At 55.8% G+C, this 26,293-nt stretch overlaps 6 protein-coding genes across 6 annotated transcripts; 4 read left to right on the plus strand and 2 right to left on the minus strand.

Annotated features, from left to right (window-relative positions):
- Window positions 1–77: 77 nt before the first annotated feature.
- On the plus strand, window positions 78–3,526 carry MONBRDRAFT_26201 (uncharacterized protein; the record flags this gene model as incomplete). Its single annotated transcript, XM_001746522.1, has 9 exons — window positions 78–156; window positions 376–533; window positions 650–895; window positions 1,015–1,090; window positions 1,201–1,301; window positions 1,502–1,886; window positions 2,072–2,113; window positions 2,163–2,245; window positions 2,318–3,526. The coding sequence occupies 9 exons, from the start codon at window positions 78–80 to the stop codon at window positions 3,524–3,526; spliced, it is 2,379 nt and encodes a 792-aa protein (XP_001746574.1).
- Window positions 3,527–3,941: 415 nt separating this feature from the next.
- Window positions 3,942–5,708, minus strand: MONBRDRAFT_32779 (uncharacterized protein; the record flags this gene model as incomplete). The annotated part of the gene is made up of 5 exons (XM_001746647.1): window positions 5,623–5,708; window positions 5,202–5,508; window positions 4,947–5,084; window positions 4,615–4,824; window positions 3,942–4,502 (listed from the first exon to the last, which is right to left on the minus strand). The coding sequence occupies exons 1-5, from the start codon at window positions 5,700–5,702 to the stop codon at window positions 3,942–3,944; spliced, it is 1,296 nt and encodes a 431-aa protein (XP_001746699.1). The 5' UTR covers window positions 5,703–5,708.
- Window positions 5,709–6,393: 685 nt separating this feature from the next.
- MONBRDRAFT_32780 (uncharacterized protein) lies at window positions 6,394–12,288 on the plus strand (the record flags this gene model as incomplete). The annotated part of the gene is made up of 8 exons (XM_001746523.1): window positions 6,394–6,591; window positions 6,744–7,329; window positions 7,437–7,552; window positions 7,649–7,854; window positions 7,978–8,215; window positions 8,325–8,765; window positions 8,856–11,380; window positions 11,835–12,288. 8 exons carry the CDS (start codon window positions 6,394–6,396, stop codon window positions 12,085–12,087), a joined length of 4,563 nt encoding a protein of 1,520 aa, XP_001746575.1. The 3' UTR covers window positions 12,088–12,288.
- A 281-nt stretch (window positions 12,289–12,569) lies between these two features.
- MONBRDRAFT_8965 (uncharacterized protein) lies at window positions 12,570–20,404 on the plus strand (the record flags this gene model as incomplete). Its single annotated transcript, XM_001746524.1, has 12 exons — window positions 12,570–12,603; window positions 12,705–12,838; window positions 13,386–13,519; window positions 14,458–14,605; window positions 15,915–16,352; window positions 16,776–16,874; window positions 17,022–18,180; window positions 18,270–18,553; window positions 18,751–19,216; window positions 19,321–19,466; window positions 19,626–19,847; window positions 19,958–20,404. 12 exons carry the CDS (start codon window positions 12,570–12,572, stop codon window positions 20,402–20,404), a joined length of 3,711 nt encoding a protein of 1,236 aa, XP_001746576.1.
- A 2,509-nt stretch (window positions 20,405–22,913) lies between these two features.
- On the minus strand, window positions 22,914–23,636 carry MONBRDRAFT_35187 (uncharacterized protein; the record flags this gene model as incomplete). Its single annotated transcript, XM_001746648.1, has 2 exons — window positions 22,914–23,321; window positions 23,534–23,636. The coding sequence occupies 2 exons, from the start codon at window positions 23,634–23,636 to the stop codon at window positions 22,957–22,959; spliced, it is 468 nt and encodes a 155-aa protein (XP_001746700.1). The 3' UTR covers window positions 22,914–22,956.
- A 665-nt stretch (window positions 23,637–24,301) lies between these two features.
- On the plus strand, window positions 24,302–26,151 carry MONBRDRAFT_26206 (uncharacterized protein; the record flags this gene model as incomplete). Its single annotated transcript, XM_001746525.1, has 10 exons — window positions 24,302–24,473; window positions 24,564–24,638; window positions 24,680–24,728; window positions 24,809–24,887; window positions 25,016–25,102; window positions 25,220–25,311; window positions 25,452–25,509; window positions 25,644–25,745; window positions 25,823–25,975; window positions 26,050–26,151. The coding sequence occupies 10 exons, from the start codon at window positions 24,302–24,304 to the stop codon at window positions 26,149–26,151; spliced, it is 969 nt and encodes a 322-aa protein (XP_001746577.1).
- Between the last annotated feature and the right edge of the window lie 142 nt (window positions 26,152–26,293).

Raw genomic sequence — 26,293 nt, forward strand, 5'->3', positions numbered from 1 at the left:
GAGTCTTCCGTATGTAGCACCCCTGAAGCTGCCTGCCCTACACCCGGCTTGGGAATCCTTTGTGCTGTGGGTTCATCATGTCACACGCCACTCGTGTGCTCGCTCAGGTCTGGATTGGCGGGTCTGCCGATAACGCCGGTGCTGGTCACGAGCGCGGTACGATCTGCATGGCATCTTATCATATCAGGCAAAACACTCCTCTTCTCTCGCTCCCCCACCTCCTCCTGTGACACAAAACTACCCAAGCTGCACAAAAGCTGCACGTTCAGCGGAAAACAACACGATACAAAACACCATGTTGCAGCAGACCCCAATGCGCCCCTCGTCCTCCATGGATTTTCATGGCGTCTTGGTGATGCAATGGGGGTTCCCTAGGCCCCTATTGGCTCAATGGCATGGTGAGTCTCGTTGCTCAGCTGAACGCCTCGGGCAGCCCCCTGGCCGTCAATGTGAGTCAACAAGTCAACCAATGGATCTACCACATCCTCGACAATCAGTCAGCAGATGGCTGGCTTGGTCCCCACGACGACGATGTACGTAGAACATTGCATTGCTTGTTGCTCAACCATATTCTCTGGCGCTTGCCATCTGACGCTGGTGATTCGTCCTTGAGTCATACGCCTGTCTCTTCTCTCATGTTTCGACTCAGAGCATCTCCGGCAAGGGCAATATATATTGGAGTGGCTGGAATGTCATTAGTGGTCTCTTGCAGTACGCCTGGGTGACGGGCACCAACTCCACCATCGGCCGCCGCTGTGGAGCTGCCGTAGTTGCCTACATGGCCGCTACCCAGGCACGCATGGCCAACGACCCCTTTCTCACTTGGAGCCAGAACCGCTGGCAAGACTGGGTCTATCTTGTCCACTGGGCGCTTGATCAAGATCCACAGGGACAGGTGCGGTTCCGCCTGCTCTTGCAGCCTCTCAAACCGAGTGCTCAACCTGGTATAGCAACTCTGTACGTTTTGACCGCCTTGAACCAATATCAACATGCTCTTATTGCTTTTCAACTCAGGAACAAATGCTTTGGGATCTTGGCGAGTTGACATGGCAGCAGTCCTGGGACTGGGATAGTTACTACAATCAAACTGGTCTGCCATCGCAAGAGATACACCTTTGGTCAAGCGTCATTTTGGCTTGGTCCTTTGTTTTGAATCTGCTCTTCCAATAATGTCTCATCGCCTCTATCATTTTCCATCAGGTATTGGTGCAACCGGCGCATACGTCGGGCAGTCTGTTCCCCGGTTTCCCGAGGCTGAAGTTGCTGCGTGGACCATGTGGGATCATGGCGTCAATAATGCGGTACAATGACTTTGGCGTGTTCGCACCTTCCCCTGTTGCAAGAGACAAAAAGCATTGAATGACAGACACCTATCAAAAAGGCACCATCCGTTCAATTGCAAAACAAGTGCCGCCCATCGTGCATGGCGGAGGGCTCATGTCACGGATCACCCCACGACACGGGCGTCGTGATTTCTTTTCTTTTCCTGCTTATCCTATAGATGGGCACCAAGTCGTGTGCAGTGTGGAGCCGCCAGTCCCACAACGCAAGTGATCCCTTGCAGAGCTATATCAAGTTAGACATGCAAGACCGGTTTCATGGCCAACCACACGGCATGTACTCGGCCGATGAGTGCTTTGGTGGTCGACACCTCAATCGTGGCATTGAATTGTGCGCCGTGGTTGAGCAAATGTACTCTCTCGGGATTATTTATCAAGTTCAAGGCGACCCTTATTTCATGGATCGTCTCGAGCGCATTGCCTTCAACGCTTGGCCCGGCACTACAACAGATGACTTGTGGCAACACCAGTATTTGCAACAAGCCAACGAGATCAATGCTATGTACGACACGAATCCTCATGTCTGGGCTACGGATGGTGATGACGGTGCGTCCGCTGATGCATCTTCTGAGACATGGTTGAACATTCTGGCCGCCACATGCACGTGCTCGGTCAACATGTTCCTCGGCAGATCTGTCTCCCTGCAAATTGCCGCATATTTCATCTTGTTCTGTGCTTGCTCACCGGATGCGGGTTGATGACCTGCTGTCTCATATTACCTCCACTTTTAGCCACCGGATTTGGCGTAGAGCCCAACTTTGGATGCTGCACTGGTACGACGCCAATCCGACTCGGCTGTGCTGGCTTTTCATTTCTGGCCAGAGATTTGTGCTTGGCTGGGCTTATTTCGTTTGTGCAACTACTCAGCCAACATGCAGCAGGGCTGGCCCAAACTGGTCAACAACGTTGTTCTGACAAACGGTGTTACGGGCGAACCTGTGTTGGCGCTGTTGTTGCCGGTCCGCACCACCATCCAGGGTTTGTTCATCAGCGTTGACACCAACTACCCTTTTGAGTCTACGGCCAAGATTAGCCTTCAAGGCTCTGGCACTCTGTGGCTTCGCGTTCCTGGATGGGCCCTCAACGGCACCCTCGTACAGGATAATGGGCCCGAAACCATGCTGGTTAATGGCACCCTGCATCGTATTGTGATCAATGGTTCGAGTGAGGTGGAGGTCGATCTCAATCCCGCAACTAAAATGGAGCAAGGCTGGGGTCGACTCGAACAAGTTCTTCCTCACGTCAACTACAGTGTCGTTGGCGTTGCGGTCCCGGCCGATGTGGGCAACTTCTCCTTCACCAACGGCGCTGCACTTGCCCAGTCCCGGCTCGAGGGCCGCACAGACGTCCGTTCGGGCGATCCCAACGAGACCACAACGGTTCGCTTTGCCACCGCGCTGGTTGGGCAGGGCCACAACCTTTCGGCCGTCAACTTTACCTTTCAGTATGTCTCAGGCTACTCGGCTGACAACGGTGCAGTCGGAGCCTCCTTTGACCTCCAAGTCACCGACGTGCAAGGCCGGCTGCTCCAGACGCTCTACCGCTCTCCGCCACTCTCCAACTACTCGTTTGATGACTTTTCCACCTACAGTCCCCCCAACACGGTGGTGGTCGAGAGCCTCAACGTGGACAACCAAGAGCCCCTATATTTACAACTCATGTTTTACAACCACGACCGCAATCTACAGCTCCTGCTGCCCATGGAGATGAGGGTGCAGTGGACGACGGCTTCGTCCCCAAGTCCTCCATCCCCGGGCCCGTCGCCCCTGATTACGCCCGGCACAAACGCCGTTTCCTTCTACCACGGGCCCATGCTATACGCTCTGCCCCTCAACTACTCGAGTAGCGTGGTCAAGACCTGGGAGCCCTTTGGTAACACGGACGTCAATCTTGTGACCGAGGCTCCATGGAGCTGGGTCGTTAACGTGTCGGTGCCTCCCGTGCACAGTTGCCAGAGCAGTCTCGCCCCCAAGCCGTTTGACACAGGGCATGTCGTTTGCACACTGCAAGTGCAGGCCCGACCACTGGCCAGCTGGATCGCTGCGTCCAATGCAGCAAACGAGCCCCCACCCTCTCCCGTCGACTGCAGTCTGACAGGCGCCTGTGGTGACGAGGTTGTCACCTTGCACCTGGTGCCCTATGGCACCACCAACTTGCGTATTTCCAGTTTTCCCTGGACACAGTGAGTGAGGCACCTAGCGCTCTGCACACTACCGTGCCACAGCAAGAGAGGGTCTGTGGATAGGTCTGGGAATGCGAATATAGATGGGCATAAACTTGTGATGATGGCATTGGCAATGCTGAATGGCATTCAATTTTATCTTTGGGTTTTTTTTTTCTGGAAAAGCAAGCGTTCTGTGGTAATATGACCAGGGCGTTGCGCCATCACAAATTGAGGGGATGGGTTTGAGATGGATCCAGCGTGGTGCCTTCGTGTCAAGCACACGGGCCAACGCAAGGCTCCTGGCTAAGCTCACGGCAGTCTCAATGCGCTCATGATCGCGACTCAAGGAGACTTTGTCGGATGACAGAAGAGAGTCAATTACGTTCAGCGGATATCTGGCGAAACCAGGTCAAGCCCAGACAAGAACATCTGGCCGCTTATTGGTGGACGCGGTGTATAACAGCCCAAGCCAAAGCTGCACCCACCGCTGCGGCCCCCACTCCGATGGTCCATGCTGATGGACTAGATGCAGGGACAAGTGGTCGCGCCTCCACGCGGCGGAGGCGCTGCTCAAGTTCCAAGCGCAGGCGATGTTCCTGAGCCCAGCGCTCGTCATTGTCGCCCCCCACCACAGGGGTGGCGAGGTCACCAGCAGAGCGGCGCGCAAGCTGAGCCAGCGCTAGATCTGCGAGAACGAGAGCAGCCATTGCCTCCACAATGGGAATGGCTCGAGGTACGACGCAAGGATCATGACGGCCTTTGGCGGCCACGACATCATCCTCGCCTTGGAAATTGACCGACTGTTGCTGCTGGCCAATGGTGGCGGGAGGCTTGAAGGCGATGCGAAAGACGATATTTTCGCCGTTGGAAATGCCGCCCTGGATGCCACCCGAGTTGTTGGTGGCAGTGCCTAGGCCATCTCCCTTTTTGACAAAGAGATCATTGTGTGTCGATCCACGCATCCTGGTTCCACTAAACCCGGACCCAACCTCAAACCCCTGAGGCAATGTCCATTGCAAAACGCGCATGTTAGGCATTGTTCGCGTGGGAGGATGCAGCACAGAGTGAGCATGGGCAGACATGCCAACGGACGTGGACGCAGCCACGCACCTTGGTGGCTGGGATGGACATCATGGCGTGCGCCAATTTGGCTTCAAGCTTATCAAAGCACGGCTCACCCCAACCGGCTGGGACATTGCGACAGACACACGAAACAACGCCACCCGTGGAATCTTGCTTGGCTTTGCAATCCTTGATGACATTGCTGAAGCGCTCCACAGCTTCGGCGGTGCCACTCCGCACTGGTAGATGCTCGTCAACCTGCGAAAAGCATTGTTTGGGCAGAAGGGGCGCATGTCGTTGCAAACAAAAAAAGTGCCGTCAGGGTGGCAAGGGAGCCTATTAGGGTGTTGGGCATGAGCAGAGTTTGTGCCAGCTCGAACCTGTTCGCGGGTAATGGTGTCGACGTCGACGTCCGACTCTGTTTCTGAGCCCACAGCCGATACCCAAGCCACAATTTCAATGCCAAAAGCCTCTCGGAGCCACTTTTCAGCAATTGCTCCACCGGCGACGCGACCAATCTAGATGGATACCAAAGGCCACAAAATGGGAGAGACCCAAAAGCAGCAGCTGTGAGGAGGGGGAGGGCATGGCGTGCCGTGGTCTGGCTTGATGCAGAGCTGTTGTGCATAACATACCGTTTCACGAGCCGAGGACCGGCCACCTCCGCTGGAGGCATGGGTGCCATATTTGCTCATGTAGGTGAAGTCAGCGTGCGAGGGGCGGGGGGCATGGGAAGTTGACCCGTAATCCTTGGGCCGCTGGTCTTGATTCGGGACAAAAAGCCCGATGGGCGTCCCGAGAGTGCGGCCAAATTCAGTGCCAGACATGATGGTAACCCGATCACTCTCATTGCGAGGCGTTGTCAGCTTTGATTGTCCTGGACGGCGGCGCGTCAGCTGTGGCTGGACGTCCTCTTCCGTCAGCGCCAGACGTGGAGGTACTCTGATCATATCCACGGACGTGAGGGTTGTAAGAGAGGCACAGTTTGAGGCCGGGCGCGCGCGGGGCGAGGAGCGGGCGGAGGTTTGCCTCAAACGCCGAATGCGCGGTGCTTACCCATCCACAATGGCGCCGACTCCCTTGCAATGGGATTCACCAAAGGTGGTGACCCGGAAATAGGTGCCAAAGGTGCTCATGATGCCGGGCCTTCAAAGAAGCAGGAGAACGGAAACAACAATCCTCAAAGTGAATTTTTGGCAGACAGGCAAGCGCAATTGTGTTGTCGAGTCTCACGTCGAATCACAGCTGATTCTAAACACCATTGGTTCCCAGAACCATCAAGTTCATTTCCTTACTTCAACAGCTGCACACCACGCCGCCAGACCTGATCAGCCCAGCTCTTCCCCTCCCCCTCCCCCTTGCGATAACTTGCTCCGCAACCACACGACTGCACGAGATGATGGTGATGGTGATGATGATAACACGATACCTTGGAAAAGCGCGGGAAAATGGCACAATTTGTCGACAAATCAAGTCGGTGTTTTGTTTTTGTTGTTTCCTTTGAGGTGATGCCGATAATTTTGAATGCCTGGGTCCATAAAAACTTGTCGACTTTGGTTCAAAGTTTACTGGACCGACTCGGAACAAGAAGACGCCGCGGCTCTGAAGTGGAGGGGCGCCCGTCGGCTGCTGGCAGCGGCTCCATTTTTTTTTTCCGCACTTGCGGCGGTTGCACCGCTTTTTTTTCTTTTCGCTTGGCACACCGATCCAAGCCTGTTCTTGCTGCACGCAGTGCGTCCTTGATTGGTCGGTTGCCCGCCAGCTCTCGAGGGGGTACGGCAGGCCTTTACTCGACCAGCCAATCTCGGTTCAGGCGTCCTTCCAGCCATGGAAAAGGCAACAGTCGTGCCCTGCACGGGTTACAATGTGGTGGTCGGCTACGAATTTTGGCGTCAGCTACCGCTGGACTTGATCAAGTATGTCCCAGCATCCAAGTACATTATCATTACCGACCTCAATGTTCAGCAGCATTATGGCGATGAGCTCTTACGCGCCTTGAATGAAGCGCTTCCCGACGGCATCGAGGTACGGCAAAGCACTCGCATCGCATGTGACCAGCCAATCCCGCCTCGAGTGATGAAGCAGTTGAGACCCGTGTGTCGTCATCTGCTGCGGGCTTGCGCCGCCTCACTCAAAAGCATCTGCTCCCCGTCTCTCACTGTGTGGTTCTTGGCTAGGCCCTGCTCTATGCCGTCGCGCCTGGTGAAGCCAGCAAGTCGCGTGAGACCAAACGTGCCCTTGAGGACTGGATGCTGGCGCGCGGCTTTGACCGCAAATCTTGCATCGTAGCCTTGGGTGGCGGTGTTGTGGGTGATTTGGCCGGGTTTGTGGCCGCCACCTTCATGCGCGGCATCAACTTTGTCCAGGTGCCCACCACCTTGTTGGCCATGGTCGACTCCTCCATCGGCGGCAAGACAGGCATTGACACGCCCGCGGGCAAAAACCTCGTTGGCGCCTTTCACCGACCTAAGCGCGTCTACGCCGACTTGGCTTTCCTGAGCACCTTGCCCGAGCGTGAATTCAACAACGGCATGGCCGAGGTTATCAAAGCCGGCGCCATCTATGATGCTGCCCTCTTTCAGCTTCTTGAGCTGCAATCCGAGCAAATTCGCGCCCTAGATCCCGATCTTTTGACCCAGATGGTGCTGGCTGCCGTTCGCGTCAAAGTTACAGTTGTGCTGCAGGACGAAAAGGAAGCTGGCCTCCGTGCCATCCTCAACTTTGGTCACTCCATCGGCCATGGTATCGAAGCCCTCCTAACTGGTCAGTTTTATTTTTTCGCGCAAAGGCGCCGCGTGACAGCGTCAAATCGATATTCGCTCGCCCCTCATTTCTTCATCGTCCCCCACCACGATCCATTTGCTATTCAGGGCACTGGTTGCATGGCGAGTGCGTGGCAGTGGGCATGATCAAGGAGACGGAGGTGGCTCGCGCGCGCGGCATTCTCTCACCGGACGCCTTGAACCGCCTCCTGAGCTGCTGTCAGGTTTGTCGTGTTGCCTGGAAAGCCGCACACACTCTGGTCCTTGAGGAACGCCGACCACCTGTGCTGATTGAGATTACTCCGATCCCCTGTGCCCAGGCTTACCACTTGCCCACAACCATCCCAACTGGTGTGAGTCACAACGATGTGCTGCACAAAATGGCTGTGGACAAGAAGAACGAACGTGGTCGCAAGCACATCGTCTTCCTTCGCGCCATTGGTGACGCTGGACAGGGGGCCGAGCCCGTAGAGGACGACCTACTCCTCCGTATCATGGCACCTGCCGTGGAAGTGGTGCCCCATGGGTTAGTGTAGTGATCTTGTCGGTCGTTGTTTGTGACAATCGCTACATAACCACCTATCTCTCGCCTTCTCCAAACGCTTTGCTGCATGTTGTCACCAACTCTGCTTGCATCCACCCGCCGCAGGCCCATTGCCGGCACGATTCGAGTGCCGGGCTCCAAGTCCATTTCAAACCGTGTCCTCCTGATGGCCGCCCTCGGTCGGGGCGTTTGCCGACTCCGTGGTCTTTTGCACTCGGACGACACAAAAGTTATGATTGCCGCGCTTCGCAAGCTCGGTGTACGAATCGAATTCGAGGACAACGGCCACGTGCTCTTGATCCAAGGCTGTGATGGCAAGCTCCAGGCTGCCGGCGACAATGCGGTTTGTACCCATAACAGGCGTTTCTGTACACACATAATCCCCCGGCTCTGGTTTGTCATGCTCGCCAATATTACACTGTCTCACCACGTACCGCCTCTTGCTTGAGTAGCTCTTCTTGGCAAATGCGGGGACGGCATCGCGCTTCCTCACGTCAGCTTGTTGTTTGGCATCCAGCGGTCACAGTCTGGTGACCGGCGTCAAGCGTATGCACGAACGCCCCATTGGGGATTTGGTCGAGGCTCTGCGCGCAGTGGATTGTGCGATTGACTATCTGGATCAAGAGGGGTATCCGCCGTTGCGCGTGCATGGTACCGGGTTGCCAGGTGGCACCATTCAGCTGGCTGCAACCGTCTCCAGCCAATACGTGTCGTCCATCCTCTTGGCAGCCCCTTACGCCCAGGCGCCCGTCACTTTAGAGCTGGTGGGCGAGGTTGTGTCACAGCCTTATATCGACATGACTGTCGCGCTCATGAAGCAGTTTGGCGTTGATGTCGAGGCACACAGCGGCAGTCGCTACGTTATCCCCAACACCGGCTACCAACTTCCGGACGTACGTCGGGCGCACTTTTACAATCACTATGCTATTGTTGATGCCTCACGCCTCACCAATGAACCTCGTGCCCATTCCTACTTCATGTAGACCTTTGACGTAGAGTCAGATGCCTCCTCCGCCAGTTATCCCCTGGCTATGGCGGCCATCTCTGGAGGACGCGTGACCGTCGCAGCCATGGGGTCTGGGAGCTTGCAAGGTGATGCTGCCTTTTGTCGCGTGCTGGAGCGCATGGGTTGCGAGGTGGAACAAACGAGCGATGCAACTACCGTGGTTGGCTGCGTGCCCGGCACGTTGCAGCCCGTGGACGTGGACATGGGAGACATCACGGACACCTTCATGACTGCCGCCGTACTGATGGCTACTTGCCCCAAGGGCTCGCGAAGCACTATCACCAACATTGCCAACCAACGCGTGAAGGAATGCAACCGCATCACCGCCATGCTTACTGAACTGGGCAAATGTGGCGTGCACTGCGAGGAACTCGAGACAGGCCTTGCCATTTTCGGCCAGGGCGCCGATTCGCCTGCTTCACTCAAGCGTGGCGTACCCGTGGAATGCTATCGCGATCACCGAATTGCGATGAGTTTTGGCGTGCTGGGTTGTCTCTGGCCCAACGTGCAAATCACTGACAAGGATTGTACCGACAAGACGTACCCCAGCTTCTGGGACGATGTCTGCAACCTGCAGGGTCATCGCAACGCCGTCTTGCACGCGTCCATTGAGGAACAGACTTCCGCAGCGGCGGGCAGCGCAGGACACGCCGGTGCTCGTGACCGACAGAGCGTCTGCATTATTGGCATGCGCGGGGCAGGCAAGTCCACGCTTGCGCGGGCTGCGGCCGCCCATCTGGGTTATCAGTTCTTGGATCTGGATGTGGTGCTGGAGGAGCGATGTGAAGGGGGCATCAAGACCTTTGTTGAGCAGCAGGGCTGGCCCGCCTTTCGAGATGCCGAGGAGCGGGTGCTGGCCGACACTTTGCGAGCACATCCGACTGGCGCGGTAATTGCTTGTGGGGGTGGTATTGTGGAGCGCGAGGCCAATTGTGCCGTTCTCCAGGCCACAAAACTGCCCATCATCTGGCTTGACCGCCCGTTGGTGGACATCGAACGCTACCTGGCTGCCGACGGCGTTCGTCCTGCTTATCTGGAGGAAGTGGCGGAGGTGTACGCTCGGCGTCAGCCTCGCTTTGCCGCGTGCGCCGACTGGCGCTTTCCAGTGGCCGAGGGAGCCACGGATCTGTTGTGTTGGAAGCAGCACTTTGGGCGCCTCTGTGCCCTGGCGACTGGACTGAGCCCGCGCGTACCTGCTTGGGTTTACTCCAAGTTTGTGTGCTTAACGCAGCCAGATGTGCGTGCCGTGCCCGCGGCACAATTGGCGGAAATCGTGGCCAATGCTCAGGCCGTGGAGCTGCGGGTTGATTTATTGGCCTCCCTTACAGAAGACTACATCGCGACGCAGGTGGCCGCAATCCGGTCCGCGACCAAGAGTCCCATCATTTTCACCGTTCGCACAGAGCCTCAAGGTGGGCGCTACGCAGGCTCCCCGGCCAAGTACGCCGCGCTGCTACGCGTTGGCATCCGCCTCGGGTGCGAGATTGTGGATGTTGAGGCTGACCTGCCCAGCGACGAGCTGCGCCAGCTCACGCGCTTGGTACCTGCAAGCACCACCCTGCTGGGTTCACTGCACTTCTTGCGCCCTTGTGGTGGGGCCCAGGAACTGACGGCGGCTTTGCATAACTGTGCACTTGGCGGACGTGCCGACTTGCTCAAGGTCATTTTTACTGCCGACACGCCCGGTGATGCGTTGGCGCTCGTGGAGGCGTATCGGGTGTTGCGCGGCACGCTATCGCGCCCGGCCATTGTGATGGCCATGGGACAGGCGGGCAAGCTGACGCGAGTGCTCAATGACCAGCTCACGCCAGTGACGCATCGTCTTCTCACCACGGCGGCAGCGCCCGGCCAGCTGACGGCGCAGCAGCTTGACGACATGCGTGCGGAGCTCGGGCTGTTCCCGAAGCGCAACTTCTTTTTGTTTGGCGAGCCGATAGCGCTCTCTGCCAGTCCACTGATGCATAACACTGTGTTTGCAGACCTCAAGTTACCTTACACCTACCAACGCTGCTCAACCAGCAATGCGCTTGACGCCATCACCTGTCTGCAGGGCACGAACTGTGGTGGCGGGAGCGTCACGATGCCTCTCAAGGAGCGATTGGGTCATGTGTTGGTCGATGTCGACGTGCCAGGGCGCGTCATTGGTGCTGTCAACACTATTGTCAAAGACAGCCAGGGACAGTTACATGGCTTTAACACAGACTACCTGGGCATCTTGGCTGCGCTACGGGACGCAGGAGCGCCATCAGCACCTCGTGCTGCCCTAGTCTTGGGTGCCGGGGGCACGGCTCGTGCAGCTGTGTACGCTTTGCAACAGCTTGGCTGCCACCGAATTGTGGTGGTGAACCGCACCGCTGAGCGGGCGCTGGCTCTGGCAGAGCAGTTTCGCGTGGAGCATGCTGCCGACTTGATGGCAAGCACGGCATATACTTATGATATCGTCGTTAGCACTGTGGCTGCGACCGCCAATTTGACGGTGCCCGAAGTGTTGCTGACCGCAAGGTGGGTCATTGTGTTTGTGTCTCGTACACTGTGTTTACGGTCGTTTTGTTCGCCTTTGGCCGTATGTTTTGCGAGTGGTTTTTTTTCATTTTTTTTTTTTTCGTTTCCATTCCGTTGTACTTTCCGCTCTTTTCCTCCTCGTCGTGTGTCCACCAGTTTGCTGTACACATTCTGCAGCCATCTCATTCACGGATCAGCTGTTTGATAACAAGTGCTGATACCGTATTAGCGGTCTGCTACAACAAAATTCCAGGCTCGGCCACCAATATCGCTCGGCGTTGCATGCCCTCGCGATGGGCGCCCAGCCAAATTTTCTTCTTGTCCTTTTGATGTCTCAAGCATCGTCTGCTTTTTGTCAATCTTCTTTTCAGTGTCCACCCTCTTCTTTTTTTCATGACGCCGATCACTGTGCTCACTCGTGTAACATCATCTTTTTTGTTTCTTTCTCTTTTAGCCGGCCTGTGGTCCTGGACGCAGCCTACATCCCCTACAAGACCGCCCTTATCCTGCAGGCCGAGGCAGCGGGCTGTCGGGTTGCGCACGGCATCGACATGTTGCTGCATCAAGGGCTGGCACAAGCTCAGCTCTTTTGCGGTGGCACAACCTTGTCGTCTGAGCTTCAGAAGAAGGTTTGGGCCCGCGTGCACGCCTGCTACCAAGCCATGCTGGCAATGGAACCCGCCGAGCGGGTCATGCCCAACATTTAGTATGATAGTTTGTTTTTTACTTCTTTAAAGAAGCATGTGCTGATTGTCGATGGTCATTGTTGAACACACGAGTGTGTCCTGAACTCAGGCCTGTGACATCAAGCAGCATTTGAGTATTTTGTGCATCGCGGCTACTTTTGGTTGGACAACCTGTCCTTATATAATAGCGCACATACATGGTAGAATTGAGTATGCCGAGCTATCGACAGCATGCCTCATCACGCAAGCAGTAGAGGTTCTGTTCCCGCTGCCCTCAATGTTCATGTCAAAACAACCAAGGCATAAAACCATAAATCCACAAAAATCCACAAATTCACTGATGTGATGGATGTATCTGTTGGAAAAATGGAATGGAAAAAATGGATGTCAGCAGTTATGCAGGCGACTGATTTTGAGTTTTCACTTTTTTTTTTTTTTTTCTTTCCTTACGACTTGTCGGGGCTGGGCCGGTCGTTAACCCGTCGTCGTTGATCGCCATCATCATGGACGAGGAAACGGAGCGGGCTTGGGAGCATGGTGGGTCACAGTAAAGCTGGCTGCGTGCATCTTCTTTCATGGCTCAATTGGTCAATCGCCTGCGCCGCGGCGACACGCTGTGCGTGGATCACCGGTTCTAGGCGTGGATGCGACCTGGGAGGCGGTGCAGGAGCGCAAGGATGGCACAATCTTGGTGGACAAGATTGTCAATGAGGAGCGGCGACTCCAACGCCGCAAGCGTCAACATCAAGCAGCCAACGTGAAACGTGGCATGGTATGTGCCTCGACGCTGCGTAGCCTGTCAATGGAGGACAGCTCGTCTCACTGATCCGACTTCAATGTGTGTGGTCAGATGCGACATGTGTTGCTTGTGCTGGATTTATCCAAGGACATGGAAGGGGATGATTTGCAGTACGTGCGGATTCTCTTGTCTTGGTGCTCGACCACAGCATGAGAATTGGAACCAATGCATTTGTGCTCTTGTGCCTTGACGAGAGACGACTTTTCTGCATTAGACCCAGCCGAGTGGATTGTGCTGTCGATACGTGCAAGCAATTCGTTGAGGTCTTCTTTGATCAGAATCCAATCAGTCATCTGGGATTCCTCGTCATGCGCGAGGGAGTTTGTCGGCTTGAGACTGAGCTCAGCGGCAATCCATCCAAACACGTGCGTCCACCTTAGCCAGCGCCATGGGCCACTGTGTCACCATTGGGCCAGCCCGCATCATGAGCGAGGGATGTGCACATGGTCAGCTCTCTTTCCTCATCGTAGCGTAGCCTCACCTCAATCTTTTCCTGGTATGGCGGTGGCTTGGCTAATAGTTGCGCGCGCTGCGCAAAGTAGCAGAGGTCGACGACGCGACGAAGGGTGATGCAGACCCTACGCGGCCGCAGTATTTCCCGAAAGGCAAGGTGTCGCTTCAGAATACATTGACTGCCTGTGCCAAACTGCTCAGGTAAGTTTGAGTGGTTTGTTGACCACGTGGTTTGAGCACGTCTGCGGTAGGTTCTTCACAGGAAGGCCGCACCCCTTTGACTGACTGTGCCCGTGCGTGCATAGTGTCATGCCAACGCACTCCACACGCGAGGTCATTATCATTACGGCCAGCCTGACATCGATTGATCCCGGCGACATTTTCGAAACGATCAACGTTAGTTCAACTTTCATCTAGCAAGTTTAGCGAGGGCGTTTTCTATGCACGTGAATGCCGTAGCTTGGCCGGGTGGCTGATCCGTGCTCATCTGGTGCGCCCGAGCCTAGGATGTCAAACGCGACAAGGTGCAAATCAACATGATTTCGCTGGCAGCGGCCGTCAAGTTGCACGCAACCATCTGCGAGGAGACTGGCGGTGTGTATACGCTCTCTTCCAATCACCCCATATCTTGCTCTCTTCTCTGTGCAGGTCTCTAAGCGTTCCAATCACTGCAACCTCATGCATTCATGAACACAGGGACATATGGCGTGGTGCTGGATGAAAAGCATTTTTTGGACATGATGTTGGAGCATACAGTGCCGCCAGTGGCTAGCGCCGATAGTCAAGCAGCGCTTGTGAAGATGGGCTTTCCCTCCTATGTGCGGGTCCCCGTGGTAGACGTTGAAGCCAACAGGTTTGCGACTGTTGGCTCGCCCCATCGCGGCCGCGGGGCCTTTGTGGTGCCATGCCTTCACCTTTTCCATCTGATGACCTCACACCCTCTCTTCCTTTGGTATTTTCGAACGTAGTTACTCGCTCAAGGGACGCTATCGATGCCCTCGCTGCCATCGACTGGAACCCGAGCTCCCCGTCGAGTGTGGAACATGCAAGCTCTTGCTTGTGCTGTCTCCACACCTGGCACGAACTTTCCATCATTTATTTGCCATGCCTGTCTACCGAGAACTTCTCCCCACTGCCAGGGAAACGACGCAACCGTCAGTTGCTTCCAGCCAAACAGGCCCCGTTGAGCCCGATGATGGTGCTCCCAAGACGCTGCGCGTCAAACTACAGGCCGAACCTGTCTGGCGATCCTGTGCCGGATGCCAGGACCAGATGCCCACCGACAAGGTTGGTCAGATGTCTGATCGATGCTACCCCATTCTCGCCTGCTGGGCCACAGCTGTGCTTGGTCGAAATGCTCTGTAAGCAGGCACAGCAGGCACAGCGATGTGAAAGACTCACGCCCTGTTGCCGCTTGTTCCAGGCAGGCGAATGTTACGAGTGCCCTCGTTGTCAAGCCGTGTTCTGCTATCGCTGCGATGCCTTTTTGCATGAGGCGCTTCATAACTGCCCGACCTGTTTTGCCCTGTTGAGTCGCCCATCTCCTGCCGAGACAGTCGAGTTGAATGACTAGTCGGTCGTTTCGCAATAATTGCGTTTCGGGGCAATTTTTGCAGACGTAGGGATCTGTTGAGACGAGCTTAGCTTAAACGATGTTTGAAATCCACAATCTCAAAGACACCAGAAGCCCACCAAGAGCTTGAAGAGCTTGGCATCATCAGCCTTCACCCGCGACACAGCAGCAGCGGCTCAAGAAGCTGCCTTCCTTCTCTCTCCAAAATCTGACAATATGCGCAAAAGCTGACGAACGAATCATTTTTTTTCTCGTTGGACGATGGCAGCCATTGGTGTGTCCGCTCGTGTCCGCTTCGCGCGGACGCACGAGAGGAAGCACGGGTTTGTGTGCTCCTTTATAGGAGATGAAAGGAGCACAGGAGGAAGACGTCGGCTCTGACTGAGTGTCGTATTGTTGTGGTAGCTGAACCGTCGAGACTCAGGTGGGTCAACCCCCAGCTCGTCCCAGCCCGTGCGCACGAATCGCTTCCTTGGAGACTGGGACGCTTCTTCAGCATTGGGTGCCCCTAGCACGCTTGGGCCCTTTCTCATCTCGCTGCATCTCCTCGCTGCATCTCCTCGCTTCTACATGGGTCCGCACACCGGCCAATTTATTGTGCGCCAGTGTGCTTAAGAAGTTTGGCCGGCCGTGGTGCTGCTTACCCGCTTGTCGCCAGGCGCAATTGCTCTAGACCTGGGCAGTTCTGGTTTGGGAGGCCAGATTCCGTGCGTCTCGCGCCTGACCGCAGCGCTACCTCTACAATGGGTCGCAAGAAAAGTCGCGTGCCTAAAGCCAGTCGGCCCGAGGTACGGGGGAGTGGCTGGCGGTGATGTTTTTGGCCGTGGATGTGCAACAGGAAGGGGAGCGGAGTGTCAGCCTCGATGGTTTCCCGCGACATGGACCACGTAGATAGCAAAACCCAAAAACAAAACAAAACAAAAACAAAGCAAAGCTTCGCACCTCCATAAGCAACGGTCCTGCTAATCACCCCCGCAATCATGCCGCTTGGTTCGACTCATGGTCCTTGGCGCAATCCCGCAGATCACGGTTGTCGAGAGCAATCGACTTGGGGTCGATAACAATGTCACCGACACCATGCCCGAGGCGGCCGAGGTGCAACGCCAGCTCAAAGCCACCTTCCGCGAGCTCAACATAGCGCCAGCCTCCCAGGCCATGTTTCTGGCCCGCCCCTTGGAGGAGCAATGGGAGCTCGTCTGCAATCATCGCGCATCGGCATGCCCAGCTGTGCAGGAAGACGACCCGCTGCAAGATGCCGCCGAGCTCTTGCTAGCGCTTCGAGAGACACTGGAGGAGGATGTTGAGGCCAACACGATGAAGCGCCTGGAGCTGCTTGATGTCTTGGCCGTGGCCCTGCGCACCAAGCCGCTCGCCTACGTTCACCGATTTGTTGATATGCAGGGCCTCACCTTCCTGCTAGACCTTTTGGCTTGCCTCTCGCCAGATGGCAGGTGTGTTTTGGTAGCGATGGGAGCGCGGTACTTGCGGCCTGTCCACACTGCATGCGCTAGGCTGCTTGCCGAAGACATGTGTGATCGAGCCAGGCCATACATCTCTGTGAAAACGAGCCTTTGTCCTTTCTCATCTGGTGGCCATGCTTTTGAATCCCACCTGCTCTGAATCTCGTTCTTTCGCACCCAAATTTTGGCCTGGACTTGGTAGTGACGTTAAGGAGCATCAGCTTCTGATTCGCGGCGTCGCCGCCCTCATGAATAACGAGCATGGTTTCAAGGCCGTGCTCTCCCATCCCAACGCTCTCAAGGTCTTGCGCCCTTGCCCCCACCCCCTTGTCATCATGCCTGGTCGACTGCCACATTCTCTCCTTCGAACACACGCGTACAGACCTCTCACAGTGAGGTTGCGGTGCATTGTTCACTCCAACAGGTCATTGTTCAATCCTTGCTGGTTCCGGAGCTTCACATGCGCCTGCAAATCGTGCAAATGCTGGGTGCCGTTTCTCTGATCCCCGAAGGTCATCGCAAGGTTTGTAACCACCCCGGCTCACGTACCGCAGATGTTTCGCAGCTACAAACGGTCGATTAAAAGATTTCATCTCGGATACGAGAACAGTGTACGGGGAACACCACGGCTCAGCGACGCATTTGTCTGTTCTGCATTATGTTACGCTAGGTGCTGGATGCGCTGACCCACTTTCAGAGCTATGGCGGTGAGGTCTATCGCTTCCAAACCATACTGCAGCTTCTAGCCTGCAAGAGCCTACGAACGGCCGTCGACGTCGAGGTCAAGCTCAAGGTTTTGTCCTTGGTCAATGCCCTCATCTGTTGCGGTGCTGGCCGAGCCAGTCTCCGCTTCCGCGTGCATCTTCGGCACGAGCTCGAGCGTCACGGCCTGCGGCGCGTCATGAAGCAGTTGACCAACTACACCGAACACGATGTTCTGCAGAAACACGTGCAAATCTATGCCGATGTGGCTGCCGATGACGAGGCTGAGCTCACTGCCCAATTCAAAGCTCAGCCACAGGCGCAACTCAGTGTGTATGACAACATGTCCATTGTTGCCGTGCTGAACGACCGTTTCAAACGAACCCCGGCCAGCGCGCCCTTCAACACTCTGCTGGCGCATCTGCTGTTGCTGGCCCAAGGCACCGATGAGGCTGTCTTGGACCAAGCCGCGTACCAATTGCGTTATTTGGCCACGGCGGCGGAGCAATTGGCCCTGCGTGACAATGGCGTTGATCTGGATCGTGCTCCCCTTGACTTTCACCGTGACGAGGTCATTGCGCACTACGTCAATTCGGATACCGTTGAGGCGGCCACGCTCGAGCGCGATCGTGCTGTTCAAGAGCGGGAGCAGTTTGCCCTGCGCAGCAAAAAGGCCGAGGACAAAGCGCACGAGGCCGAGACAGAGGCCATTGAATTGAAAAAGCAGCTCAACCGTCGCATCACCAACCTGCGGCAGGAGATTGACGACGAGCGCGCAGCCAAGAAGAAACTCTCAGCTCGCCTCGCAGCCACCGAGAGCCAAGTTACCGACCTCGAAGCACAGCTTTGCACCTCACGTGAGAAAAATGCCGCCTTTGAGGCGCAAATTCGACAACTGCACGCCAGCATCGAGGCCTTGAAGCAGCAACATGCTGCGGCGCAAGAAGCGTTCCAGGCAGCACGTCGCGTATCACTGACCGACTCAGTCAACACTTCAGGTTCTGGCTGTCTGCTGGACAGTGGCGCCAAGAACAACGTAGCCATGGCCGTTCCACCTCCCCCACCGCCACCACTACCGTCAATGGGAGACACGTCCTCACCACAGGCTCTGCCAAGCATTGCTGCGGGTGAGAGCCGCCATGCTTTGAAGTGCATTGGTACTTGACACCGCCAAGCTTGCCCATTCTCACTCACGCTTGCATTTCTATCTTAATAGCCAAGCCTCCGGCACCACCACCCCCGCCTCCCATGCCTGGAATGCCGGGTTCATCAGGCGCGCCCCCGCCGCCACCCATGCCTGGAATGTCGGCACCACAACCTGCTGCCTTTTCACTGCCAACGCACGTGACGCCAGTGGCTAACAAGCAGCTCAAGTCATTCAACTGGGTGAAAATCCCCACGCATCGCCTGCGCAGTTCAGTGTGGACGCAGATTGACACTGATCCCGTGTACCAGAGTCTCGATCTTCCAGCCTTTGAGGAAATGTTTGCTGCGGCTCAGGTAGGCCCGGCGCAGCCAGTTTTGTTTGATCCATGCTTGTGTGCGCCTGAAGACAGGTCCATGTGTGTGTGTGTGTGTGTGTGTGATCTCGCATTGGAATATCCATGGAGTTTGGTGCGTAATGGGCTCAATGGTCGTTTCTCCTTTCGTATGCATGGTAACCTCTCTGGGCCCGTTTTTCTGGGGGTCAATGCCAGCCTCTCTCGTCCACGCAAGATGGCGACAAGGGAGGAGGCAAGGAGGAGCGCAAGCCCAAGGAGATTTCGCTCGTGGATGGTCGCCGCGCTCAAAATTGCTCTATTCTCCTGACACGGCTGAAAATGAGTCCTCAAGCCTTGCGCCATGTGGTCATGTCCATGGATGCGGAGCAGCGCATTTCGACGGATCTAGTAGAGCAAATGCTCAAATACATTCCCACATCTGAGGAGATTGCTCAGCTGACACCCTTTCAAGACAAGGCGTTTATGTTTGCGCAGGCCGATCGCTTCTTGTGGGAAATGCATCGCGTGCCGCGCTATGAGCAGCGCCTCAAGTGTCTGGCTTACATTCGGCGCTACCATGAGCGCATCGATTCGTTGCAGCCTGAGATTGAAGCTGTGCAGCAGGCTTCGCAACAGGTGGTGGCCAGCAAAGGCTTGGAAAGCATCTTGGCCCTCTGGCTGGGTAAGGAGTTGCTGCCTGTCCCAGGGGTTGACTTGGCTTATATGGTTTTGATGTTGAAACAGCCCATGCGTCTCATGAGGATTGATTTGACACTGCATTCGTAGCACTGGGCAATTACATGAATCGAGGGGCACGGGGCAAAGCGCACGCATTTAAGCTGGATAGCTTGCTCAAGCTGGCGGATACGCGCTCCACCAGTCGGCGAGATTACAACCTAATGCATTACGCCGTGCACTGCATTGATACTCAGGTTTGTACAACCGTGAGGCACCGGCGTCTGGTCATGAGGACTTGACCAGTTGAGCAGTTCTTCGAGCTTCTTGGGTCTCTCAGAAAACTAATAGCAGTATCCACTTTGCTGGCGCATGGAATGGAATGTTCGTGTGTGGGCCCATGTCCCGCTTTGTAGAACGCCTTTGCTGAAGCGCGCGAGTTGGACACACAGCTGTCAAGCGTTGGCAGTGCAGCACGTGTCAACATTGCACAGTTGGTCATTGACTGTCAGGCCATGAAGTCGGGAATGGAGCTCTTGCAGCGTGAGCTGCAATGGCATCGTAATCGTGACGAGTCTGCCGATGATGACGAATTTATCGATGTTGTCAGCGCCTTTGAGCACCGGGCTGCGTCTCAGGTACGTGAAAGAAGGTTGCTGGGATGGAACGTCTTTGTGCAAAGATGACAGAATCAAAGGGCCTCTGATTTGCATGCATGCCTCGTCTTTCTTGTTGTGTCGGGTTGCAGGTGGAGCAGCTCTTAGTACACCTGGACAAGATGAATGCTGCATTTACGCGGGCCTGCAAGCAATTTGTGTACGATGCCGCCAAGCCTAGCACCGAAGAATTCTTTGGCGTGTTCCGCACCCTGCTTGAACGTTTGCAACAGAGCCGGGTGGAGCTGCGAAAGATTGAAAAGCGCGAGGAGGAAGAGCAACGGAAGGCTGAAGAGGCCGCCGCACACCAGCATGCCATGTCCAGCTCAACTGGACCCGCCGGCACCATTCAAGATGCACATTCGGCCAACCTGGAACAACTCATTTCCACGCTGACGACGGGCGAATTCGTGTCGCCATCACAGTTTCGCAAAGCAGCAGCAGGGGCCGACGGACCGCCACGACGCCGCAAGTCAGGTTCACCGGTTTCACGCAAGCGTGGCACGCGAGTAACCAGCTTGCTGCTGGAAGACCTATGAATGACGCCCGTTTGGCCCATGCCTCATTGTTGCGCATTTGAGTGTTTGATTTTCCCTTATAATTTCGTCCGGACAAAGTCAGGACACGCGTCTTTACCCTCGTTGTCTGATGAATGGGCGACCCACCTTGTTCAACTCTGTGTACTTTTAGCTTCAACCCATTTCTTAATAATCGATCCCTGCTGCTGTTTTGCAGTAACACATACCTGGCATCTTATGAAAAGTCGAGTCGAATGGATTGTGATCAATTGATTGTGATCGTGACGGCAAGCCACCTGCGAGAGGTACCGCCATGCACCTGGTACCGATCATTGCATCAAGTGCGACAGGCCTCTGGGGCCGGGTAGCCCACTTTAAGGGCCACAGTGGCAACAATGGCCCAAACACGACACTGAAGTTCAGTTCCGTAGGCTTCCTCCTTGCTTATGGTCTCATCTAGGCCGTGACACGACAGGTTCAGACTGCGTTGTACGATGGTGCTTGCGCGTCCTGCACAGGCTTACGTTGATGAGCATCAAGTTGGTGAACATTGCCGCGGTGAATGCGAGGATCCTCTGCCAGCGCAAAGCCGCAGTCCAGATCGGACGTGCGCACGGTCACGCCCAGAAACAACAGCGCACTGTCGAGGGCCAAGATCCACAGCACAACATGAAAGGGATCCGACCGAGTCGCTGATGAAGGCGCGAATTCTCTTTGATCCTACCGTTGCAAAACTTCTCGCTTCGTTGCTGGCTGGAGCAAATCTTCAAAGCGTATCAGAAGGCAATGCTCTGTGTTGTCCCTGGTCAGTGTCGACATGAGAAATGGCGAGAAGGATATCAAAGAGTAAGCAAAGCAAGCGCGCATCCATGCTGCTCTGGAGGCTTAAGTACCTCTCACACAGTCGGGCAAAGTGCTGATTCCAAGCATTGGCCCACTTGCGAGCGACAAAGAGCGCGCGGCGCTCAAAGTGCGTCGATGCAAAACTGTGACGCGCGACGTGGGCAACGTGCTCTCCGCCTACACGCCCGAGTGTCTTGAGCAAGGGCCGGTGCAGGGCTCGGCATGGTTGGATGGACAGCAGTGGCGAAGCGCAGTTTTGCGCCTACCAACACGATCGAGCGGATAGCACGTACCCGACGCAAAGCGCTGATAATCGGCCCAGATGGCATCCAGAGGATGGCGCAGCACCACGATGGCTGCAGTGGGGATGCTGCAGGCCTGGCCAAATGGGGTGGGGCGGTTGACTGCTGGGTGAAAGATGTCTTCAAAGCTCAGTCGATGGCCACCCAAGGCAATGTCTGGGTGCTGTTTGATCACGAGGACTGATGTACAGATGTACGGAAGCGCGCCACGCACGGCAGGTTGTGCGCAATGAGTACAGGGCTACCACTCGCTGGAGCGGGTGGAACTTGAGGATGTGCCAGGAGAGACTCACCGTCCTGATTGCAGGTTGCTTCACCGGGCAAGATTGGGGTAAGCAAAGAGTCGTTGTAGATGGATCCTGGCATTTAGGCTAGCGTGAGAGGGCCACTGGTGTGTGTCGTCATGAGGGCCACGTGCAACCGCTGCGCAGGGATTGCACACCGACCTGTCAGGTAGCCGGAGGCGCCCTCCAACAGAAGCCGAACAAAAGTGTTGCCCGACCCAGGAAGGGACCAGAGGAGCGGCGGGGTCTACGGTGGTTGATCAGATCACCAGGTGAAACGAGGGGCTGGCAGCCGCTGTTGGGCTACTTGGAGTACGGGTGAGGGCAAGGTCCAGACCTGGAAGCGTTGTCGGGGTGGGTCATCCGCTCGCAGGAAGCGTCGCGACGGGCAGGGACTTTGAGCTGAGTTTGATCGTGTGTGACTGCTCGGCTGGGCCATCGTGGTGACTGGGCCCACCCGTGTGACTGCAGCTGGCGGGCTAGGTAGCCATCGTGCCGCAAGGCCTCCCAAAACAAAGGCCGTGGTAATAAGGGCAAACCTAGGGCGACGTCATACAGGCAGAGCCCAGGGCTCAGCGGATGCGGCTGCTTTGGCGCGGCGGTGGCGCACGTGGTTGTTGAACTTACCGCAATGCGGGTGACACAACGGGGCGTGACCAGGTCATCACGTCATGTTTGTGATGCAGCTTCTGCGACCGGGTATCCCCTTCTGAGGCCAGGCACTGCCCTTGACCTGCGCCGTCGCCGATGTGTCCGGCTATGCGTGCGTGCTTGCAAATGAAGCTCCTTATTGTCAGATCAATCAACCAGCACGAACCAGCACGAGCACTTCATGTGTGTACAAACGGGGTCCTCGAGGTGACCCAATTCAAAGAAAGCTGCGATGGCATTCCAACATCTGACCGGTGCTTGCTTTTTGTCCCAAGTGAGCATCACCCTCACAATCAACCAAACCCGGTCACCCCTGCCTCGCCATAGCGTAGTATGCGAATTTGGTTGTTTCGAGCTCGACACCAGAGCGGTGCACTCGCATCAGCGAACAAAGTGACACTTGATGTGGCTCCACGGACCGAGCCAGACGCACGGCTAGAAAAGGATTTTCTTTTTTGGGGTTTGAAATTTAAGGGCACAGAAAACCTCAAATTTACTTCTTCTGGTCGTCGGCGAAATAGGTGAGGCCGCACTTGCCGCAGTACTGACGGTCGAAATGGTTGGCCATGAAGACGCCAGCGCCGCACTCCTCCGCGGGGCACTCCCGACGGAGACGGGTCACCTTGCCGTTAGCATCGACCTTGAAGAACTTCAGGGCAGCGAGCTTCACGTTTTTGTGCTTGTGCTTGATCTTCTTGGGAGTGGTGTAGTTTTTCTTCTTGCGCTTCTTGCCGCCACCACGGAGGCGCAGCACAAGATGAAGGGTCGACTCCTTCTGGATGTTGTAGTCGCTCAAAGTGCGGCCATCCTCGAGCTGCTTGCCAGCGAAGATAAGACGCTGTTGATCCGGGGGAATACCTAATGCAGCGAGACAAACGACCACGACCACAACAAGTCACGTGAGCACGGGTCGAGCAAAGCGCTCATGGGAGGGCTAGCAACAGTGGTGCACGGCCCTGCTGGTACGCGCAGAGCGCTCGCATCTTGCAACGCTTGCAAGGATAGCGAAAGCAAACTTGACGAGCACCATGCACGGAACATTGACCGCAGCCCAAGCCATGATAACGTACCCTCCTTGTCCTGGATCTTAGCCTTGACGTTCTCGATCGAGTCCGAGGGCTCGACCTCGAGGGTAATGGTCTTACCCGTAAGGGTCTTCACGAAGATCTGCATCTTCGCCCTGCCATTAACACAAACCCAAAAGAGGTAGCATTGGCCACAACGAACCCAGGGGGAAAAAAAATTCATGAGGGCAGCGCGGCAAGCGTCATAAATCTGCGTTGCAGGTAAACACCAAACGAAGCAGCAAGACAACAGAGGGCCGTGGCTAATCCAAGCGACCGCCAGAGTCACACGCCAGGAGACACGGTCTGTCTAAAACACCAGAGCTCAACACGACGAGGAGGCGCCCGGCCGACGGCAGCACCAATAATCAATGGGCTTGCCACCAACACGGGCTGTGCTTTCCAAACTGTCTGAAAGACAACACTCCATATGTCTCCACTTGATAAGGCTCCGTAGCTCGCCCAAACGGCGGCTGCCACATGCTCCGCGCGTGGCCGGCGAGCCAAGACGCCCCGCACAGCTCGCGAGACCGAGCCCAGGAACGCGGGCTGATGTGCTCACCTTTCCGAGAGAAAAAAGTGCTGATACAAGGGTTCAAACCTCGTGGTATAACCATGCGCTTTGGTAGCGGCAACTCACGCTCCCCTTGCTTTGAGACAAATTCAAACTGTGACTCAGGCTACACTCTTGAACTGCCGGGCAAAGAAAATCAAATGTCTGACATATCCTATGGAATTGTCAGCATGAGTTACTTTTTCTGACAAATCTGCGAGATGAGCTCGGTCGTGGCGGCAACGACGGCGGCGGCGGCGGCGGCAACGACACGATGCCGGTTCATCGACATTGGTGCCAATCTGACAGACTCCATGTTTCGCGGGATTTATCGAGGCAAGAGCAAACATGCAGATGATTTTGATCAGGTTCTGCAACGCGCCTCTGCGGCTGGTAGGTTGCACAAAAGCTTGATGAGGATGCAGCTTCAGGATGACCAGCCAACCAGCTCTGATTGCCTGTTGAGGGTGGGCTTGTGGGTAGGCGTGGAGCGCATGGTGGTCACAGGGACTAGCCTGTCAGATGCACAGGAGGCCCTGGCACTCGTCAGAAACCATGGTACGTGGCTCTCACCTGCCAGCCTTGGCTCTGTGTATGAGTTTGGGCTTTCACCGAGGCTGTCAGAGCGGCCATGAGCGATCAAGACAAGTGAGTCTCACCATGCCCTTTGCGTTCTTGTGTACAGATCAGCTGACTTGCACGGTCGGGTGTCATCCAACGCGCTGTAGCGAGTTTGATGCGCATGCTGATGGTCCTCAAGACTACTTAGCTCAGCTCAGGTCTCTCATCGAGGCCAATCGCGACAAGGTGCGTGTTTGTGCGTGTCCGATGTCACGTAGCCTGGGTAGATGTGAGTGCGTGCCTGGACGTGTGGTTCAGGTCGTCAAGTGCATGCCTGCGCACGTGGCAGTCACAGCCAATGCGGGTTGGAACAGGTCGTAGCGGTGGGCGAAACAGGACTCGATTACGACCGGCTTGAATTTTGCCCCAAGGAGACTCAAAAGCGCTACTTTCAGCAACAGGTGCACTCGTGGGTGGAGTGAGGGCTGTGCACCTGTGCACTGAGGCCCGTTCGTTGCGGTGGCGCGCTAATGTACAATCGGGGCAACGCCCTGGCGCTTCTGGCTTGCTTCGAGCAGATTGATCTGGCTTTGGACCTGGATCTGCCCATATTTTTGCACCTGCGCAATGCGCACGACGACTTTCTTGAGATCATGAACGGCCTTGACCGGTGAGACTGGCCTGGCCCATACCACACCGTGCTCCCCCGCGCGCTGTGGGTGTGTGCATGTATCTGCATGTGACACACGTGAGCAACGCGCGCTTACTGGGCGAGGGCCTGCGTGGTGCACCCCATCCCTCTGTGCTTAGGCGGCCCACCGGCGTTGTCCATTCATATGATGGCCCACTTGATGTGGCACGCCAGCTCGTGAGTCCCAGGGTTGGAAAAAAAAGTGTCACGAGGGAAAAAGGGAGGAAGTGGGGAGAGGCAAGTACCTTAACTTCACCCCCACCTGTGTGGGTGTCTCACCAATTCCTTTTGGAACGGGCAATTTTCTGCAGCTGGACCTTGGTTTCTACATTGGTATCAACGGCTGTTCTCTCAAAACCCAGGAGAACCTTGATGTGGTCGCACAGCTGCCACTGGATCGCTTGATGCTGGAGGTATGCAAAAAGCGCGATGGCTGTCCGTGTCGCCGCACATGGTACTTGCTTATGATGCCCAAACCATCATCGAGTAGACGGATTGCCCTTGGTGTGATGTGCGACCCACCCACGCCTCGGCCAAGCATGTGCAATCCTGGCCTGACGTCGCCAAGAAGCCAGAGAAGTTTGAGTCGGGTCGAGGTGTTAAGGGCCGCAATGAGCCCGCCATGATGCAACAGGTGGCCGAGGTACGTCGTTGTGCTCGACGTCCAATCGCCCATCATGTCAGTGCATGGTCCTCATTCACTTGGTCGCCGAATAGGTGGTGGCGGGCGTGCATGGGGTGGCAGTGACGGAAGTTGCAGCCCATGCATGGGATAATTCCACCAGACTCTTTTTTTCGTTTGATCATGATGGCAATTGAGCGCAAGCGTCGTGCACGCGGCACAGATGAGAAAATGCACACATTAGATAAAAAAAATTATTACGGTAGCAGCGCCACAAAGCGCAGATAACATCAAGGGATTAACATGAACACCGGCACAGGCGCGATTGGTTGTGAATGG

The sequence above is a fragment of the Monosiga brevicollis genome, genomic scaffold (genome assembly GCF_000002865.3).
Source record: "Monosiga brevicollis MX1 MONBRscaffold_13 genomic scaffold, whole genome shotgun sequence".
NCBI classification, from domain to species: Eukaryota; class Choanoflagellata; order Craspedida; family Salpingoecidae; genus Monosiga; species Monosiga brevicollis.